The sequence below is a fragment of the Gigantopelta aegis genome, chromosome 9 (assembly GCF_016097555.1).
Source record: "Gigantopelta aegis isolate Gae_Host chromosome 9, Gae_host_genome, whole genome shotgun sequence".
Lineage (NCBI taxonomy): Eukaryota > Metazoa > Mollusca > Gastropoda > Neomphalida > Peltospiridae > Gigantopelta > Gigantopelta aegis.
This window is the reverse complement of record NC_054707.1, coordinates 76,200,198-76,221,111: the sequence shown is the minus strand read 5'-3', so window position 1 is coordinate 76,221,111 and position 20,914 is coordinate 76,200,198. Positions and strand designations below refer to the sequence as shown.

General features: G+C 37.2%; 1 protein-coding gene across 3 annotated transcripts in view; it reads right to left on the bottom strand.

The window, feature by feature from the left end:
- The window catches only part of LOC121381245 (dihydropyrimidinase-like), a 130,255-nt gene that overhangs the window by 89,548 nt on the left and 19,793 nt on the right, over nt 1-20,914 (bottom strand). Inside the window, exon 1 of one of the 3 annotated variants that reach the window (XM_041510478.1) lies at nt 11,530-11,969. The exons of the other annotated variants lie outside the window; for them this stretch is intronic. Within the exon in view, the coding sequence (XP_041366412.1) occupies nt 11,530-11,574 (45 nt within the window). The 5' untranslated portion in view covers nt 11,575-11,969. Of the gene's footprint in view, nt 1-11,529; nt 11,970-20,914 lie in introns of those variants that run through there. 3 annotated transcript variants of the gene reach the window in all.

The window sequence follows — 20,914 nt, the reverse complement described above, 5'->3', positions numbered from 1 at the left end:
ATATGAATATCCTGACCCCACCCCAACCCCCAGTGTTAGTGTTTTTAAACTCTATCTCTCTCTGTATGTGATTATTACTATTATTTAGTAAAATTGTATTAACTTAAAGTAAAGTAGGGCTAGTGAATTTTTAATCGTGGCTAGTACATTTTTTTTAAATCACTGATCCCATGACTAGTGGATTTTTTTTAAATTCTAGAAGCCCTGAGCAACAACAGTCTTTTATATGCACTCATCCCACTGACAGAATAGAACATTTAATTCATGGTTTTTAATTGGAAATAACCCAAAATATCCACAGATGAGAACAGAACCTGTGATCCCTCATACCTCATGTGAGATTTCCACCACACAAGAACAAGTAGCCAGTGCTTGATTATGGGGTTGCAGAAAGACAGAGGCAGGTGTGTGCATCAACCTCTGTGAGCTACACAAGACAACTGTTCCTGTGTGTTTACATCTACACGACAGTTATCTTTATCAGCCTCCCATAACCAGCAGTTAATTTATTAAAATAGAAACATGTTTACATTCAATTTACTCCTGCCATGTTACTGACTAAAAATGGTTCAGTCAAATTGCTTACAAAGATAGGCATTTTGGAAGAGAATATTATGGGTTGGGTTTTTTTGTGATGGTGTGTATACATTGTATGTGTTTGTGGCAGTCTGATCAAGTACAAACTATCAATGGAACTCACTTTTCCCCACATTTCATATCTTTTTTTAATTCTTTTCTTACTGATTTTAAAAAAAGTGCTATCCCATCTATAGGAAGGAAGGAAATGTTTTATTTAACGCACTTAACACATTTTATTTACGGTTATATGGTGTCAAACATATAGTTAAGGACCACACAGGTATTGAAAGAGGAAACCTGCTGTTGCCACTGCATGGGCTACTCTTTTCGATTAGCAGCAAGCGATCTTTTATATGAACCATCCCACAGACAGGGCAGTACACACCACGACCTTTGATATGCCAGTTGTGCTGCACTGACTGGAACGAGAAATAGCCTAATGGGCCCACCGACAAGGATCGATCTCAGACTGACCACACATCGAGCAAGTGGTTTACCACTGGACTACTCCCCCCCCCCCCATCTTTAGGAATTTAAAAAAAGCCCTTGTATGTATGTGTGTGTCTGTGTTTGTCAGTGTGTGTATGTCTGTGTGTGTCTCTGTGTGTGTGTGTGTGTGTGTGTGTCTGTGTTTGTCAGTGTGCCTGTGTGTGTCTGTCAGTGTATGTCTCTGCCTGTGTGTGTGTGTGTGTGTGTGTGTGTGTGTATGTTTGTCAGTGTGTGTATGTCTGTGTGTGTGTGTGTGTGTGTGTGTTTGTCAGTGTGTGTCTGTGTGTGTGTATGTGTGTGTGTGTTTGTCAGTGTGTGTATGTCTGTGTTTGTCAGTGTGTGTATGTCTGTGTGTGTGTCTGTGTTTGTCAGTGTGTGTATGTCTCTGTGTGTGTCTGTTTGTCAGTGTGTGTATGTCTGTGTGTGTGTGTGTGTGTGTGTCTGTTTGTCAGTGTGTGTATGTGTGTGTATGTGTGTGTGTGTGTGTGTGTGTGTGTGTCTGTGTTTGTCAGTGTGTATGTCTGTGTTTGTCAGTGTGTGTATGTCTGTGTGTGTCTGTGTGTGTCTGTGTGTGTGTGTCTGTGTGTCTGTGTTTGTCAGTGTGTGTATGTCTGTGTGTGTGTGTGTGTGTGTGTGTCTGTGTTTGTCAGTGTGTATGTCTGTGTGTGTGTGTTTGTCAGTGTGTATGTATGTGTCTGTTTGTCAGTGTGTATGTCTGTGTGTGTGTGTGTGTGTGTCTGTGTTTGTCAGTGTGTGTATGTCTGTCTGTGTGTGTGTGTGTGTGTGTGTGTGTCTGTATCTGTTTCCATGCAAAAAAAAAGGCAAAACATTAAAGGTGCTTTTCCTTTCACATGGCAACTAAAGCGGGTTTTTATATAAACCCCTAACCATAACACCCCCCACCGCACCACCCATTTCCAAGTCACTACTGTGTATAGTGTTTACCATGTATTTTGAGGAAATAAGATATACACATCTGAACACTTATTATTAGATATGATTAAGTTTAATAATTATTAACACAGCAAAAATGTTTTTGTTTTCATATCACTGTAATTTTTAGAACAGATGTTTGCTTTAACTTTAGTTAGCCAGTTGGGTTAAAGGAATTACCTGCTTCCCTGCAAATGTTAGTACAAAGTAATTATGTGTTTAGTACACTGTAATTAGGGAGTATTCAGGGTTCTTGAATGTGGAACATGTTAATTACATCCATTATATCAATTTGCCATGTTTGTCACAGTCCGTGGACGTGTCTGAATATAGTTAGTCGATAATTAGGAAGTAATTAAATAGAAAATAAGTTAAATAGCCTCAGACAATAGTATGGCATACATTTTTAGGAATTTTTTACAATTTACAAATGTACATGTTAACCAGGATGTGTGGGAAATGATGGCTTAATGTACGTGTATAATAGTCCATCAGAAATAATTCTCAAGTGGGTGAGATGGGATGGGTATGCACAGATCCAGGACTTTTTCGGGGGGGGGGGGGGGGGGGGGGGTCTACTTACAACTACTTAAATGGAAGTTGTATGTTAGTGGGTATTGCTCTTTAATATAAAGTTTGAATAAAATGTGTGCGGTCCAGACCCCATCAATCCTGCCCTGGATCCACAACTGGTAGAATGGGATTGGTGCGAGGCAAGGTGTTGTATGTTTTGTGTAAATATATATATATATATTTCCTCACAGGCAGGACAGCACATACCCAACAATGTCCTACCTGTACTTTATGTAGGCCTACACAGGTAGCATTACAAAAAGACTAAAACACTACCAAAAGATCAATCAGATTGCCAGTTACCATATACAAGCAAGCAGAGTGTTCTAATAAATCATAGGGTAACACCTGCATGTAATATGTCACCACTTGGCATTTGAGGTTGTCCCTTGTATATATACACCACTTGTTACCATGACAACAGTATAAAACAAGTATATGCATGCATGCTGAAATCAAAGAACAAATGAGTGGAATGTAAAGACATAGTGCCTGGTTTTGTCAAACAGCCAAGTAATAAGAATGTAGGAAGTCATATCCACATATTTATATATGTATACAGGGAACATTTTGTTTTCAAAACCTTGATTAGTGATATTTCTAGTTAACTGAACATTTATTACAGGGATATGAGAGGGGCTCGAATAAAAAAGCTTACTGCAGCTGGGGTCCAGGGGCCGCTCAAGGGCCCCTGAAAGAAAATTGTTGTTTGCAACCCCTGGAACTGCCAAAAATTGAAACCGTGAAAACATGCAAATGAACATTGTGTGGTCAATAGTATTGAACATCATGTTTTTGGTTTTTTAGACGAAATGGAAAAGCGTATTTTGTGCATTTCCGCATAGCTCCCACATCCCTGTTTATTAGCAACTACAGTTTAATGTTGTAAAATTCTGTTGTGATCTCTTGACCTGGTGCTTATAAAACTTTTAAGAGTCTAGACTCAAGACTCTAACAGAGTCTTAGACAGTGATGTTATGACAACACCATACAAATTCGATGCATGTGATGTCATTAGAGATTGGGGTGGGACGAAGCCCAGTGGTAAAGTGTTCGTTTGATGCACGGTCAGTCTAGGATCGATCCCCATCGGTGGCCCCATTGGGCTATTTCTCGATCCAGCCAGTGCTCTACAAGTGGTATAACAAAGACCATGATATGTACTATCCTGTCTGTGGGATGGTGCATATAAAAGATCCCTTGCTGCTAATCGAAAAGGAAACCTGTTGTCGTCACTTCATGGGCTACTCTTTCCGATTAGCAGCAAGGGATCTTTTATATGCACCATCCCACAGACAGGGTAGCACATACCACAGCCTTTGATATGCCAGTCATGGCACACTGGCTGGAATGAAAAATAGCCCAATGGGCCAACCAACGGGAATCGATCCTAGACCAACCACACATCGAGCGAGTGCCTTACCACTGGGCTAAGTCCCACCCACTAGTCATGAAAAAGGACTCGATTATACGGAATCATAGATCTTACAATGGCTGCAAACTCAGCATAGTCCCTTTAACTGGGGACTTTTGAGACATGAGAAGGGTGGGTATCGGTGGATTCTGATGGCGTGAAAGGTTAATTATTTTTAGAAAAGGAATGGGTGTGCGGTCAGAGATCTGAGCACTGGAAGAAGAAGAAGAATCAGTCATCTGCTCTTTAGGGGTGGGTGTGGTTCAAAACTGTTCAAGAACCACTGGTAAATGAAGGTCAAGGATTAAAACTAAAATAGCTATTGATTTTTCAAACTGAGATAAACAAATGAACTACAATTAATATGGGGTTGTTTTATTGGGGTTTTTTTTATGTATTTAAAAATTTAGCTCATTAATAATTCTTATTATTTTAAGTTAAAAGTATCTAAACAGATCTACCCTGTATATTAATAATCAGTTTCATTCCAAGTTTAATTGTGTTTTGTTTTGTGGGGTTACTTTTATTTGGAATTATATATACATGCAGTGGTCATTGTGAAAGTAAAGAAGCACACCAAGTTTAAACCATACTGCATCTACATGGCATGTAAAGAAAAACTCTCTGTCAAATTACATGTGTGTGTATATATATATATATGCCATCTATTTAACTTATCATTGTTATCTTTATGGTAAATAAAATGTTCTGCTTATTCAAAAAATATTAGCATACAAACTTCATAAATAGCTGCAGATAAAGAATTTAAAGATCTGTTTTCATTTTTCTCCCTGTAGTTTTGTTTTTTTATCACTACAGCTGAACAGCAGTAAAATGTTAAATCACCATAAATCTATCCTCTTTCCTTGTGGTTTTTGTGTTTAACGCTATCAAACTGGAATCACTATAGGAACAAACTGTGAAAAACTGTAACAGATCACTGTGCAATAATAGTACCACAGTTCCAGGTAATCACCTCGATCCTTGTGGAACATTATTAACATTCAAAGAAATTATTTGTTAAGAGAGACCCAATAAAGTAGTCAACACTTCATTAGTTATATGTAAAGGAAACTCACATGTACTCACCGACATTGTACTCATGTCGATCTTTTCATAGACTACAAGTGCTTAATATTAAAAATATTTCTGAGCATTCGCATATTGATTATTTCTATACTCAACTAAATTAATTGAGGGCCATGCAGCAGACTTTTATGAATACCCACGGGCAATTTAAAGTTGCCATGTCTTCCGAGAACCAGTTTCCTCAACGTGTCACAAATTTCACATCAATATATTTATTACTTTCCCACAAACATGTCACAAATGTCACAAGTCAATGTATTGATTACCCTCCCCACAAACCATGCCACCTGCTTGCTGATTGTCTTAATTCAATATGGTAAAATTTAAAAACAAATGTATATGTACACAAACTGCATGTTCACGTTACAAATACTGTTTGTAAATATATGTTAAAACAAATCTGTTGAGCAAGAACCTGTCTTTGAAGGACAATATCTTATTCTCACAAATCGTCAGTCAGTGTTAATTAAACATGGACGTATTTTAGAGGCTACACTGTTAGTCGTCCAGTCATCTAATATAATAAAAACTGACCTGTCACGGCTAGCTCTGGCACTCTCCAAATTCACCAATTGCAAATTATGAAAGCAGTTGGCGAATTTAATTTATTTTGGCGAAATAATTTCATATAATAATCGACATTTTTTTGAAAATAACTAACAATTTCTGCAAAAAAAATTAAAGTTTAACAGACAATTTGGTGAATTGTTTTGCTCACCCAGAGATGGGGTGGGATCTAGAGGGCTTGTCTCAGTTACTGGGTTCAGTGGATCAAATCCCCTTGGTGGATCCATTCTCTGACTGGGATAATCGGATTTCCCCCATCATCTCAGTCAGTACCCCATGTCTAGTATATTGTGTATGTTCGATCTGTTGGAAAGTGCATATCATCCTTGTTTTCTGCTATGTTTGTGTATGTTCGATCTGTTGGAAAGTGCATATCATCCATGTTTTCTGCTATGTTTGTGTATGTTCGATCTGTTGGAAAGTGCATATCATCCATGTTTTCTGCTATGTTTGTGTATGTTTGATCTGTTGGAAAGTGCATATCATCCATGTTTTCTGCTATGTGTCAGAATTACATCCAGTAGCCGATGATTAATTAACCAATGTCGTCTAGTGAATTAATAAACTTTAACTATTAAAGGTTAACAATCTATTTTGCTCTAATACTTTAATATAGTGTAATCTGACCTTTATTAAGCAGCCAAAATACTTATCTTAAGAGGCCACTTTTATACGGTCTTCAGTAGCTATTTAAAACAGGTCTGACTGTAATTAAATGTATGTACCTGAATGAACAGCACTTAACTCGACACCAATTCAAAATGATTACAACTTAATTTAAACAGTCTATACTGACATACCAATGCACTCAGCCTATTCATATTCAGGTAATAAATGAACTCCAAATGTGCAAGGTATGTAACACCTGAATGATCAAATTCCATATACAATGACACCATATATATAAAAAAAAATCGTTAAATAAAAGATTAAACTTACAGTTTAATAACATTATTAGATATATAAAATACAGCTGGCATTTTTTTTTTTTTTTTTGCTTGCTTGTATTATATACTATATAAAGAAGGGGAAAAAATAGAAAACAAGAAAATTATGGCAGAAATGAGTTGAGGCCTATAATTCCCATTTAATGTATTTTTGGATCTTATGAATAGGTAATATGGACCTGTATGTCTATCTCTGATTACATTCATGGCATTGAATATACACAGACAGGATTTTTTTTTTTTTTTTTTTATACAAACAATGATACTGATAGTACATGTATATATACATTTTATTTGATGTCAGAGCCCCAACTTTTATATACATTTTTTTTTAGGCTGGTGCTAAATACAAGTATAAAGGGATAAGTGGTAAAATCCTGGTGTATTTAATCTATTTACTTCATGGACTCATTGTAGACCAGGTTGCCTTTACTCTGTTAACTGTAATACACACCACACACTATTGATGTGTCATTGTAGTACATGGTAATACAATAGGCCTATATAACATCTGAGATTGTTATAAATCTCAACAGTGATATCAGCAGGTGGTCTAAGAAACCAGGCATCTACATGTAATTATAAAACTGCACTGCATTCTAGGTGCTGGATGTAGCCCAGAGGTAAAACACTTGCCTGATGTGTGCTCAGTCTAGGATCGATCCCATACAATGAGCCCATTGGTCTATTTCTCATTCTAGCCAGTGTTCCACAACTGGTGTAACAAAAGTTGTGGTATGTACTATCCTGTCTGTGGGATGTAGCATATAAAAGATTCCTTGGGCCTATTGGGCTATTTCTCCTTCCAGTCAGTGCTCCACAACTGGTATAACAAAGGCTGTTGTATTTGTACTATTCTGTGGGATGCAGCATATAAAAAATCTGTTGCTGCTAATCGTAAAGGGTTGCCCACTGCGTGGCAGCAGTGGTCTTCTCTCTCATTATCTGTGGTCCATAACCATGTATGTAACCGTAATTAAAATGTATTGGATGTGTCATTGAAAAAAAAACGTACTTCCTTCATTGTTTGCTATCATAAGTGTCATCAAGAATTGTAGAAAAAGGAGTTTCTTTTTAGCACTAGTTAGTAAATTTTATGACACTTAATGATCGATGAGATAAACACCCAAGAATGATGTTAAAATGCTATCGTAATTCAATTTTGCACCACAGGTATATAACAAGGGGTCGGGGTCTGGAGTACAAGCAAAACCTTGTTTAGCAATTATTGTCATTGTCGAATATTTTTCGCCAGCTTAATCACTGTCCCAACAGAAGTGGAAAGCCATGTTAATGAATACGGAAAGACGTAGTGTGCTGTTAAGGGTGGGAGATTAATGTCCTAGGTACACAGACATGTAGACTTCATCATATGCGGTCGGAGGAAGTGGAAAGCCATGTTAATGAATATGGAAAGACGTAGTTTGGTGTTAAGGGTGGGAGATTAATGTCCTAGGTACACAGATATGTAGACTTCATCATATGCGGTTGGAGGTAGTGGAAAGCCATGTTAATGAATACGGAAAGACGTAGTGTGGTGTTAAGGGTGGGAGATTAATGTCCTAGGTACACAGATATGTAGACTTCATCATATGCGGTCGGAGGTAGTGGAAAGCCATGTTAATGAATATGGAAAGACGTAGTTTGGTGTTAAGGGTGGGAGATTAATGTCCTAGGTACACAGATATGTAGACTTCATCATATGCGGTCGGAGGTAGTGGAAAGCCATGTTAATGAATATGGAAAGACGTAGTTTGGTGTTAAGGGTGGGAGATTAATGTCCTAGGTACACAGATATGTAGACTTCATCATATGCGGTCGGAGGTAGTGGAAAGCCATGTTAATGAATATGGAAAGACGTAGTTTGGTGTTAAGGGTGGGAGATTAATGTCCTAGGTACACAGATATGTAGACTTCATCATATGCGGTCGGAGGTAGTGGAAAGCCATGTTAATGAATATGGAAAGACGTAGTGTGGTGTTAAGGGTATGAGATTAATGTCCTAGGTACACAGATATGTAGACTTCATCATATGCGGTCGGAGGTAGTGGAAAGCCATGTTAATGAATATGGAAAGACGTAGTTTGGTGTTAAGGGTGGGAGATTAATGTCCTAGGTACACAGATATGTAGACTTCATCATATGCGGTCGGAGGTAGTGGAAAGCCATGTTAATGAATATGGAAAGACGTAGTGTGGTGTTAAGGGTGGGAGATTAATGTCCTAGGTACACAGATATGTAGACTTCATCATATGCGGTCGGAGGTAGTGGACAGTTTGAGGGTGTACTTTTTCTATCCCACATGACCGCATAATATGGAGTCTTTTTCTCCAATTCATTAGATAAATAAACCATTATTTTACACGAACAAAGATAACTGAACAAGTAACTTCTTTATTTGACTATTTTATCATAATTAAACTAAACTATTACATTTGTCGCATCTGTTTCATGTGTTAAATATTATTTAACACATAGTCTGAAAACAAAAATCATTAAATTACTTATAATGTTCTCCCAATTTAAACACCAAGCACTACATGTGTGTTTAGGATGTTACCTACAAACAGGCCAAAACAAAAATATCCATCACCACTAATAATGAGAAAAATACTAACATTAAAGTAAACTATCATGAAAAATGAAAGGAATGTCTGTACAACACCTCAACAGATTGCTCAATCAACAGCTACAGTCCAAGTGTCAAACACAGTAATCCTCAACAGCGGGACAGACACACGTAACAGACACACTGTACACAAACAGTCAGACACAGACAACAGACCAAAATAGGTCTACCTTCTCCATACTCTGGACTAGCTCTAGCACTCGCCAATTGCAAATTGTTTAATGAAATGGTGAATTTTATTTTAAATAGGAGAAAAAGTTTCATGTAATAATTGATATTTTGTTAAAAAATAAAGAAGTCTAAAAAAAAATATAATAATAATAATAGATAATTTGGCAAAATTGTCTGCTCAACCAGTGTTAGCCTTGATATTTTAAGACTTTTTCATGGCTTACACTGGAACGAATTTTGGTTCAGCCAATTTTCAGATATATTGAGAATACATGAAATACATTTCCTTGAAAATTAAAAATATATATATATGGTCAATTTAAGGAATATTTTATTAGCCAAAGACTAAATGTAGACACTTTGCATGAAAAATTAGCAATTGGCTAATTTGACATAGTCTAACGAGCTTTTATATATCGAAAAACTAACTACTTCTAACCAGTATAGATATATTTACATAGAAGAAATAAACATAAAAAGCTTAAATAAAAACCTTAACTGATAGAGTCTGGATCAGAATTAGGCTGTGGAATAAATGAGGAAGCTTATTGTCACAACATCTGGCTTTAAACATAAACTATTGATGTGTTTTCACAACAAAGCCAGTGAAAGTATATTATAACAAGAGCATGAGCGACAGACCATCTGTTGCCTTGTATGTGCAACATGCATTGTGCATACTAGGGTGTCTCGTATTTATCCAATTAAGCAGGGAGTGGTCTAGAAAAATCCACATTCACCAAATAATACCAAATGCAGGTCTCAGTTAAAGTTTGTTTTGTTTAACAACACCACTATCTGAAAACATTGATTTATTAATCATCTGTTACTGGATGTCAAACATTTGGTTATTTTTGATGACTCCTAGTGTTCAAGGAAACCTGCTTCATTTGTCATTAGCAGCAAGAGATCTTTTATATTCCACTGACAGGACAGCACATATCACAGCCTTTAATACACTACTCATGGCGCACTGGCTGGGATGTGGTAACAAGTCAATCAGCGAAGGGTACCACTGAGGTGGTTTCATCCTGTGATACAAACACTTCATGATATTTACATCTCTTGTACGTTTTAAATAGAAGGGAATAATAACAGTTAACCAAGTATAATTATAATTACTAATAGACAATTTTAAATCAATATGTACTGTAAAGTATTCAATTAATATAGTGGGGTTTTTTTCTTTCTTTTCTTCAATGTCTTAAACTGAATTATAGCCTCCCAAACCGCTGGTCCGATTGAGCTCATCTTTGAAAATTAAGATTTTTCAGCCAAAACCACCCTAGAAACAAAATTCCAGACAAATCAGGGGGGGGGGGGGGGATGAGGTTAAAAATTCCTCTTTTTGGGGCCGATTTGACACGGATTGACCCTTGGGGAAAATGAAAAAAAAAAATTCATGCTGACAAATATGCTAACAACTGTAACCTCAGATTGGGAGAGAAAAAATTGTTTACACCAAGTATTGTTTTGTCAGCAGCATTAGTTGTCTAGCAAATGATGTAATGAATAACACACAAGGCAATAAGTGAGTTGTGATTAGTTTTAATTATTATATTGGACTTACTAAAATGCTTACATACATTTAACATGCAAACCCACACAATAAAACAAATTGCTCACTAACATACACAGATCCAATGTTTAGGGCCAAATGATTGAGTTGGTGGTCACTGAGGCGTGAATCGAATTAGACCTCAGTAAATACAGAAGCCCTTTGATGTAGGAGTGGCTGTGGGTATATAACAGTGTTTCACAAAGTTATTCTACCGAAATCGGCAGCCCCGAAATATGTATGGTAATTGCTAATGCTTAAAGCAATGTGATCAATGAGAAATAAAAGGCAGAACCGATAGGCCTGCAATACACGTGTGTGAAACTGACACGATATGCCACCAGCGATAGTGTAATACACATCAATAACGTGAATGACAGATTTCCAATCCGTATTATATCGGCAATATATACAAGCTCTGCGCGATGAGATCATCTACGTTTGTTATTACATCCAGGAAATACTTATGAGCTGTATTTCACTTCATAAATAATCTGGAAAAGAGTGAGCTACATAATATAAAATTAAAGTCAACGCCTAAAGATTGTTTTTAATTTTTTTTTTTTAAAAGGGGGCTCACCTGCAAGTGTATTGGAACCTTTTTCACTGGTGTTCGGCTACTCATCTTTAATCAGTTGTCAATCAGGCAATTTAAGTAATCCTCATGTGTAACAAAACAGCAAAACAAAAACAGTTCTGTGTGTGATAAAAGTGTTAACACTGTTATGTCAATTGCACTACCACTACGCGTGCAAAGAACAGTTGATATCAAGGGTAATTTTTCCAATATGATGTCGCTAAATATTCCAATAATGTCGCAATGGACTAATGTCGATTGCTGTGTGGTTATCCACTGAGGTAGTAAAAGGCTGGTAAAATCCTGTTTTTGAAAGCAAAGCACTGACAACAGTAACGGTACTACTAAATACCCGGGTATATCGAGAAAGCAACGGAATGATAAATGTTGGCGGCAACTTCTGCGTGCAGATTGCTTCCCTTGCTATACTGCGTACAAATGTGGCACATCTTTCGCCCTGGATCGAGCATAGTTAAATGTTGTGCCGGACAGTTAAAAATAGACGTCGAGGGATTTTAATAATAAATGCACGTGGTGCATTAGCGCCGAACGCGCGTCTGGTTACCGCGTTGGTGAAAACGGTATTGGGTGACAAAAATAATGACCTTATCAATGTTAACTATTTTAACGTCTGCAAGAAGAAATCTTTGTTTTCTGGAGAATAGCACCAGAAGTTGTTAAGTGGAAACCAATAGGTAAACCTGTGGCAATAACAAAAATAATGCCTTGTCTATGGTATTTGGAATATGTTTTACATGATACAAAGCCAGGGCCTGGTTAGCTTGGAATTGATGGGGAACAATGGCGCAGTCATCTCAAGCGCCTCCCCCCCCCCCCCCCTTCAAAAAAAGTGATAAATTTTACTCAAAAAGGGCTCTTTTTCATATTTTTCAGTGGGGGGAGGGGGTGTAGACATCCATGCAGAAAATTATGCATTAGCTTTATTATTGTAGTGTTTTCCCCAGCTTGTTTCAGCATGGTGCAGCACTATACCTCAATAGTCTAGCACCATCTTGCCTTAATCAGCGTCATGCTGCCCTGAGATTAAAACAAACCTTTATTAATAATTAATTCTAAAACTGCCTTATAAAAAAAACTAAAAAACTGTTATTTATTAATAAAATATCCCTGTAATATACTTTAAAAAAGCACATTAATTACATTTATTTTTATTTCAATAATGTTTTGGTCTTTAGAGTTTAATAAAACAAAACAGTGCCCTGAAAATGGTAAAAATGCCCCATAAGTCTATCATGCCATGCAAAATTTCTGTGGAAAACACTCCACATTATTATAACATATAACACAGAGACAAAATATCTATAGTTAGGACATTACAGACATATATATAAATGATGATAATGAGATGACTGATGAAGGTCATGTGGCTTCTTAATACAGATGAGTCATTTTGATATTAGATTTGTGAGAATATGATGACAAGCTGTGGCTTAATGAGAGGTGACCATTTATTGGATTTACTCGATTACAATGGTCTGTTTAAAATGTTTTAGCATATTGGCAAGAGTGATACAAATATCAATGTAAGCCAACATGAGTTACATCCCCTTACAAAAATCAGTCATGAGGGAAAAAGTATCATAAAATGAAATCTCTTTATATTGGTATTTATTGCTGCAAATTTGTTCTCACAATCTGGTAAATACAAAAACTAAATTATTATACTTCAAAGTAGTTAACTGTTAAAAACAAACAAACTTGTATGTCTTTCTTTTCTTTTTCTTTTTTTTCTTTTTTTTTTTATACCGGCCTCGGTGGCGCAGTGGTTAGGCCATCGGTCTACAGGCTGGTAGGTACTGGGTTCGGATCCCAGTCGAGGCATGGGATTTTTAATCCAGATACCGACTCCAAACCCTGAGTGAGTGCTCCGCAAGGCTCAATGGGTAGGTGTAAACCACTTGCACCGACCAGTGATCCATAACTGGTTCAACAAATTCCATGGTTTGTGCTATCCTGCCTGTGGGAAGCGCAAATAAAAGATCCCTTGCTGCCTGTCATAAAAGAGTAGCCTATGTGGCGACAGCGGGTTTCTTCTAAAAAACAGTGTCAGAATGACCATATGTTTGATGTCCAATAGCCGATGATAAGATGAAAAAATCAATGTGCTGTAGTGGCGTCGTTAAATAAAACACACTTTATTTTCTTTTATTTTTTTTATTGCAATTATTCTTAATTATTACAGGTATTTAAAAAATTTAAAATAATAGAAATATTTTTTAAATGTTTTTGTCACCTTTTTGTTGGGTTTTTTGGTGCTTGTATTGGGCAAGGGTGGAGATAATAATCTGAGGACATACACAAATATATTGCATTATTGGAAAGTTAGACATTGGATGTGATTGAATAAAATACTATAACAATTATTTCTAAATATGCTTGGTAAAAATATACACACATCCAAAATAATTGTGAAAATAGATGAAATGAAAAGGAATAGTTGATTAATGACACATTTTGAGCTATGGCTGTTTGGTATTTAACATATGGGGTTTTTAACACTTGGTCAGTAGCAAGGGTTACGAGACGTTTCGTCTCAGGACATTTTGTACTCACTACTGTTTTATACCCTAGACATTTTGTCCACTGGTCATTTATGTTCAGTGTACATATATATTGTTTGGCCTGTCTTAGTTATTTGCTTGAGAGATTTTAACTCCTCCCCTCATGTTCACTGTGGGCAAGGTGTGACAGTAATTTCTATTAACTGTAATCAATGTATTCTAGTGGTGTTGTTAAACAAAACACACTTTATTTTATTTCTATTAACTGTAGAAAGGAACCCCACTGTATAGTTGTCACATAGACTGAGCCTACTAAAAAGCAGCAATGAGTTGGTTCCATGCACAGTTTCATAGACAGAACAGTACATATAATGGCTTTAAATGCACCAGGGAGGGGTGTGTGTGTTATAATTGGATTAAAAGTGTACTCAGAACATTGGTTACAACTAAAAAAAACTTAGTCAACTGAAAGCAATCCATCATACAACCCATTGCATATGTAATTCTCTTTGAAAAATGAGTGTTATATAAGTGAGTGCCAGAATTGGAAAGATTACTGAAAAAGTGGAGACATTTGCTACTTGAACTTTTACTTGAAATAATGTGGTAAAGCAAACGAGAAACGTTTCTGGTGCACCAGTCTACAAATCATGCCTAATGTGCAATGAAGGTTATTCAACGAATGCAGATGATTTGTTTTAAGACTGCTTGATAAAGACTAAAACACACAAACGAGCTGACTGTCAAAATGAATAATGTAACACTGGAAATGTAGACAAGTTTGAGAACATTTTCACGTGGAATGTCATGGAACTGAATGACTCAAGAAAATATCTTTCTCTGGTTGCTCATGGTAACAAAGCGTCAGAAAATCTCATCTGATGACTAACAAATGATATCCAAGCTGGTTTCAAACAACATTGCTACATGTATATCTTCATAGCCAAATGGTTAAGATCATTATATTTACTTCTTAATTCGTGTCCCCCCCCCCCCCATCCCAGCCAGTGTTCCATGACTGGTATATTAAAGGCTGTGGTATGTGCTGTCCTGTCGGTGAGAAAGTGCATTAAAAATATCACTTGCTGCTAATGGAAAAAGGTTTTGTTTACAACTTTGTGTCAAAAATTACCAAATGACATCCATTAGTTGATGATTAATAAATCAATGTGCTCTAGTGGTGTCATTAAACCCAAACAGTTTTTTGTTAATTCTTCCATGTTTAACATCTAAGCATATGTAATTCTTATAAAGTTTCTCATTCTACACATTTACAATACTAAATGTAAAGTATAAGGAATTAATAGGTAATGGAATGTGCTGCGATGTCTATGGGAGCAGCTTTTTTTGTTTAATGACATCGGCTATTGGATGTCAATCATTTGGTAATTCTGACTTGTAGTCATCAGAGGAAACCCGCTACATTTTTCCTAATGCAGTAAGGAATCTTTTATATGCACTTTCCCACAGACAGGAAAGCACATACCACGGCCTTTGTCCAGTGGTGGTGCACTGGTTGGAACGAGAAAAAACCCAATCAGCTGAATGGATCCACTGAGGTGATTTGATCCTGTGACGCAAGCACCTCAAGCGAGCACTGCACTGACTGAGCTAAATCCCTCCCCGTCTATGGGAGAAAGAAAGAAATGTTTTATTTAACGACGCACTCAACACATTTTATTTACGGTTATATGGTGTCAGACATAATATTATGGTCAAGGACCACACAGATTTTGAGAGGAAACCCGCTGTCATCACTACATGGACTACTCTTTCCGATTAGCAGCAAGGGATCTTTTATTTGCGCTTCCCACAGGCAGGATAGCACAAACCATGGCCTTTGTTGAACCAGTTATGGATCACTGGTCGGTGCAAGTGGTTTACACCTAGCCATTGAGCCTTGCGGAGCACTCACTCAGGGTTTGGGAGTCGGTATCTGGATTAAAAATCCCATGCCTCGACTGGGATCCGAACCCAGTACCTACCAGCCTGTAGACCGATGGCCTAACAACAACGCCACCAAGGCTGGTCATCTATGGGAGAATGCACAAATGCATATTTATCCCTTACTGCTACATTGGAGTGGATTTAGCTCAGTTGGGGTGGCACATAGCCCAGTGGTAAAACACTTGCTTGATGCACTGTCAGTTTAGGATCGATCCCTGTCAGTGGCCCCATTGGCAGACCTAGAGGAATTTGTCCCCATCCCAACCAGTGTCCCACGACTGGTGACTGGTATATTAAAGGCTGTGGTATGTGCTGACCCATTTATGGGAAAATGCTTATAAAAGATCTCTGGCTGCTAATGGAAAACTGTAGCAGGTTTCCTCTTTGACTTTGTGTCAAATGTCCGACATTCAATAATCGATCATCAATAAATTAATGTGCTCTAGTGGTGTCGTCAAACAAAACAAACTTATGTTGCTACCAATCCAACAATTTCTCATTCTTAGGCAATAATAGGTCATGGAATGTGCTGTGCTGTCTGTGGAACAGTGTATAAACACATATAAAAGATGGAATGTGCTGTGCTGTCTGTGGAACAGTGTATAAACACATATAAAAGATGGAATGTGCTGTGCTGTCTGTGGAACAGTGTATAAACACATATAAAAGATGGAATGTGCTGTGCTGTCTGTGGAACAGTGTATAAACACATATAAAAGATGGAATGTGCTGTTCTGTCCGTGGAACAGTCTATAAACACATATAAAAGATGGAATGTGCTGTGCTGTTCGTGGAACAGTGTATAAACACATATAAAAGATGGAATGTGCTGTGCTGTCCGTGGAACAGTGTATAAACACATATAAAAGATGGAATGTGCTGTGCTGTCTGTGGAACAGTGTATAAACACATAAAAGATGGAATGTGCTGTGCTGTCTGTGGAACAGTTTATAAACACATATAAAAGATGGAATGTGCTGTGTTGTCTGTGGAACAGTGTATAAACACATATAAAAGATGGAATGTGCTGTGCTGTCTGTGGAACAGTGTATAAACACATATAAAAGATGGAATGTGCCTTGCTGTCTGTGGAACAGTCTATAAACACATATAAAAGATGGAATGTGCTGTGCTGTCTGTGGAACAGTGTATAAACACATATAAAAGATGGAATGTGCTGTGTTGTCTGTGGAACAGTGTATAAACACATATAAAAGATGGAATGTGCTGTGCTGTCTGTGGAACAGTGTATAAACACATATAAAAGATCCTTTGCTGCTGTCGGGGTGCATGATTTAGCTCTATTGGTAGTGCACATAACTGAGGTGCTTGAATAGTATGATTGAGCCACCTCGGTGGATCCACTGGGGTTTTCTCCATCCGAACCATTGCTCCACAACTGGCATATCAAACTGCATGGTATGTGCTGTCCTGTTTATGGAAAAGTGCATATAAAAAGTATTTTGCTACTAGGAGTTTAATGGGAAAATATACTGGGGTTTTTTTAAGATTACATGTCAGAATTACCAAACATTTGACATCTAATAACTGATGATCAGTTAATAAATGTGTTCTAGTTAATAGTTAATAGTAAATAAAAGTATAACTTTGATGCTTTGTGGTAGGAGTAGCAAGCTTGATTTATCACTCTTGAGTGAGTGTAAAATAAGCATTTGCTACACCCTAGATGGTCAAAGCTTAAAATGTGCTGAGATATTCTTTTCTTTTTCATGATTTTTTTTTAAAATTTGTTACAATGTTTTATTGTAAATATTATTCATATAATATGTTATTAATAGCAAGAATTAAGCCTGCACATGCACATGCTTCAAAACCTATTTCAGTGCCATTTACAGTGATGTTCGGCTAATCGATTGTCTGGTCATACATGTGGCTCTCTTTGGCGCCATGCTTTCTCAGCTGGATTTCCCTTGAGTATTCTTTCTATACAATTTACATTTTGTTTTTATTAAAAATAATTCTTGCAGATCCGTTATTGATTAAAATAATACTGAAAGTTCCATTTCCTCACCCCTAGATGACTGATCATATCTAGAAGAGCACCAAGATTTAAGTACCTATGAACATTTCTCATGGCATGTGTACTCCCAGTCGTTAAGCTATAAAGTTGTAGTTTGTTTTCTTTAATAACACCATTAGAGCACATTGATTTATTCATCATCGGATGTCAAACATTTGGTAATTTTGCCTCATAGTCTTCAGTGGAAACACGCTACATTTTCCATTAGCAGCAAGGTATGTTTTAGCATATTTGTTTAACCACATCGCAGTAAATTGTAAACTAAGGGTATTCAGTGTCTAACATAGTTATTTTGACACTTTGTCAAGAGAAATGGAGGAAATATTTCACTGCTATTTTGGCTAATCCTACTGAATAACCAACAAGCATTTTTTTATGGCCTATGAAGGAAGGAAATGTTTTATTTAACGATGCAATCAACACATTTTATTTTATGGTTATATGGCGTCAGACATATGGTTAAGGACCACACAGAGATTGAGAACGGAAACCCGCTGTCGCCACTTAATGGCCTACTCTTTCAATTAGCAGCAAGGGATTTTTTATATGCACCACCCCATAGACAGGATAATACATACCACAGCCTTTGATATACCAGTTGTGGTGCACTGGCTGGAACGAGAAATAGCCCAATGGGCCCATCAACTGAGATCGATCCCAGACCGACTGCACATCAAGCGAGCGCTGTACCACTGAGCTACGTCCCGCCCTTATTTATGGCCTATGATTTACCATTTGTATGGCACTTGATGGGAAGGGGGAATTCATCCATCAAGAGCATTGATTATGTAACACCGGCCTCAGTGGTGTCGTGGTTAGGCCATCAGTCAACAGGCTGGTAGGTACTGGGTTCGGATCCCAGTCGAGGCATGGGATTTTTAATCCAGATACCGACTTCAAACCCTGAGTGAGTGCTCCGCAAGGTTCAATGGGTAGGTGTAAACCACTTGCACCGACCAGTGATCCATAACTGGTTCAACAAAGGCCATGGTTTGTGCTATTCTCCCTGTGGAAAGCGCAAATAAAAGATCCCTTGCTGCTAATCGGAAAGAGTAGCCCATGAAGTGGCGACAGCGGGTTTCCTCTCAAAATCTGTGTGGTCCTTAACCATATGTCTGATATAACCGTAAATAAAATGTGTTGAGTGCATCATTAAATAAATCATTTCTTTCTTTCTTTGATTATGTAACTAACTGCACTTGTCCAAAGTCATATAACCATATATAAAGATACTTAGATAAAATTGTGTATATACCTTTATCATGTACTGTTACAGATCAAGTTTAACTTTCATAGTGATTTACCCATTTTTCTCAGAGTTATGGCTCTTGAATTTAGGAGATATGAAAATTTGTTGGGTCCGATAGGGGACATGTATTGCTTTAGCAGTAGTCTTGTTCCCCTAAAATTGCACCGTGTGAGTGGCGTAATAACTTCCGTAGAGTAATATCAAATTTTAGCTCATTTAACTTATGTTACAGTGAACTGTCTACTAGAAATGCCAAATGTTAACTAGTTTTAAACAAAGTTTATATGAAAGGTCATACAGAAAATTTGCACACAAGTTTGAATGTAATCACCATGAAGGGACTTCATTTAGATGCATATATTAAGGTACGTTTAAAGCAAGATGTCCTGGGTTCATAAAGCATCCGACTCTAGGACTGTGATTAATTATTAGCATAAGAAACAAAAAGACACTGTGCCACATAGGTTGCTGCAACCAATAATAAGACGATAGCTTTTATATGCTCTTCCCCAAAGACATTACACTTCAATACCATGGCTATCCAAGGGCGGGACCTGGGACAGACATGCTTGAAACCGTAGTGGTATATAAGCATGTTAAAATATTTCAGATCAGACCATGGCCTTTGATAGTGTTCACGGGGCAGGGTGTAGCCCAGTGGTAAAGCGCTCACTTGATGCACGGTCAGTCTAGGATCGATCCTCGTCGGTGGGCCCATTGGGCTATTTATCATTCCAACCAGTGCACTATGACTAGTGTATCAAAGGCCGTGGTATGTGTTATACTGTCTATGGGATGGTGCATACAAAAGATCCCTTGTTACTGACGGAAAAATGTAGTGACTTTCCTCTTTAAGAATATACATCAAAATTACCAAATGTTTAACATCCAGTAGCCGATGATTAATAAATCAATGTGCTCTAGTGGTGTTGTTAAACAAAACATACTTTTTGGGGATACTGTTCACAGATGGATTCATAGGTCTCAACAAACCCTTATTTGGCTATATATATATATATTCCCAGTTTTTCCTTTGAAAACAAAAATCATTACAAAAATGAACCGTTTTCAGAAATATCAATTATAAGCAGTCATTCACTGAAGTATTAACCATAATAATCACAGTTTTATTTCAGCAATAACAAAAATAGGGCAAAATTTAAGTTGAAATGAAATTACTAAAAGGTGTAGTGGTTAAGCCATCCGACTTAAGGATAGTAGGTAATGGGCAACAAGAGGACTTTTCATTTCAGTACCAGTACCAGCACAGAGTGAATGCACCACTAGGCTTAATTGGGAGGTGACAGGACACATACACCGAGTTTCACCCACTTCAAGAGTCCACTTATGTGTGTGTCTGCCAAGTATATTTATTTTACAAGAATCCACACCTCCTCCTACATTCTCCACTACTTACTCCAAGGGTGGTGGGTGGTGTTACAAAAACAACATTGTTTTCCATGCAAGCACATCCTAATTCTATTGACCAAAATGCATGTAGTGGGTTGTTCTCTAGTGAAAGATTACGCATGTCAGATTAGAATTTCTTGTACATTCCATTTGTTTACAGTCTATTTCAACTTGTTCCAAGACTAAACAGAACTGACACAACAGGTGATGCAGTTTCTT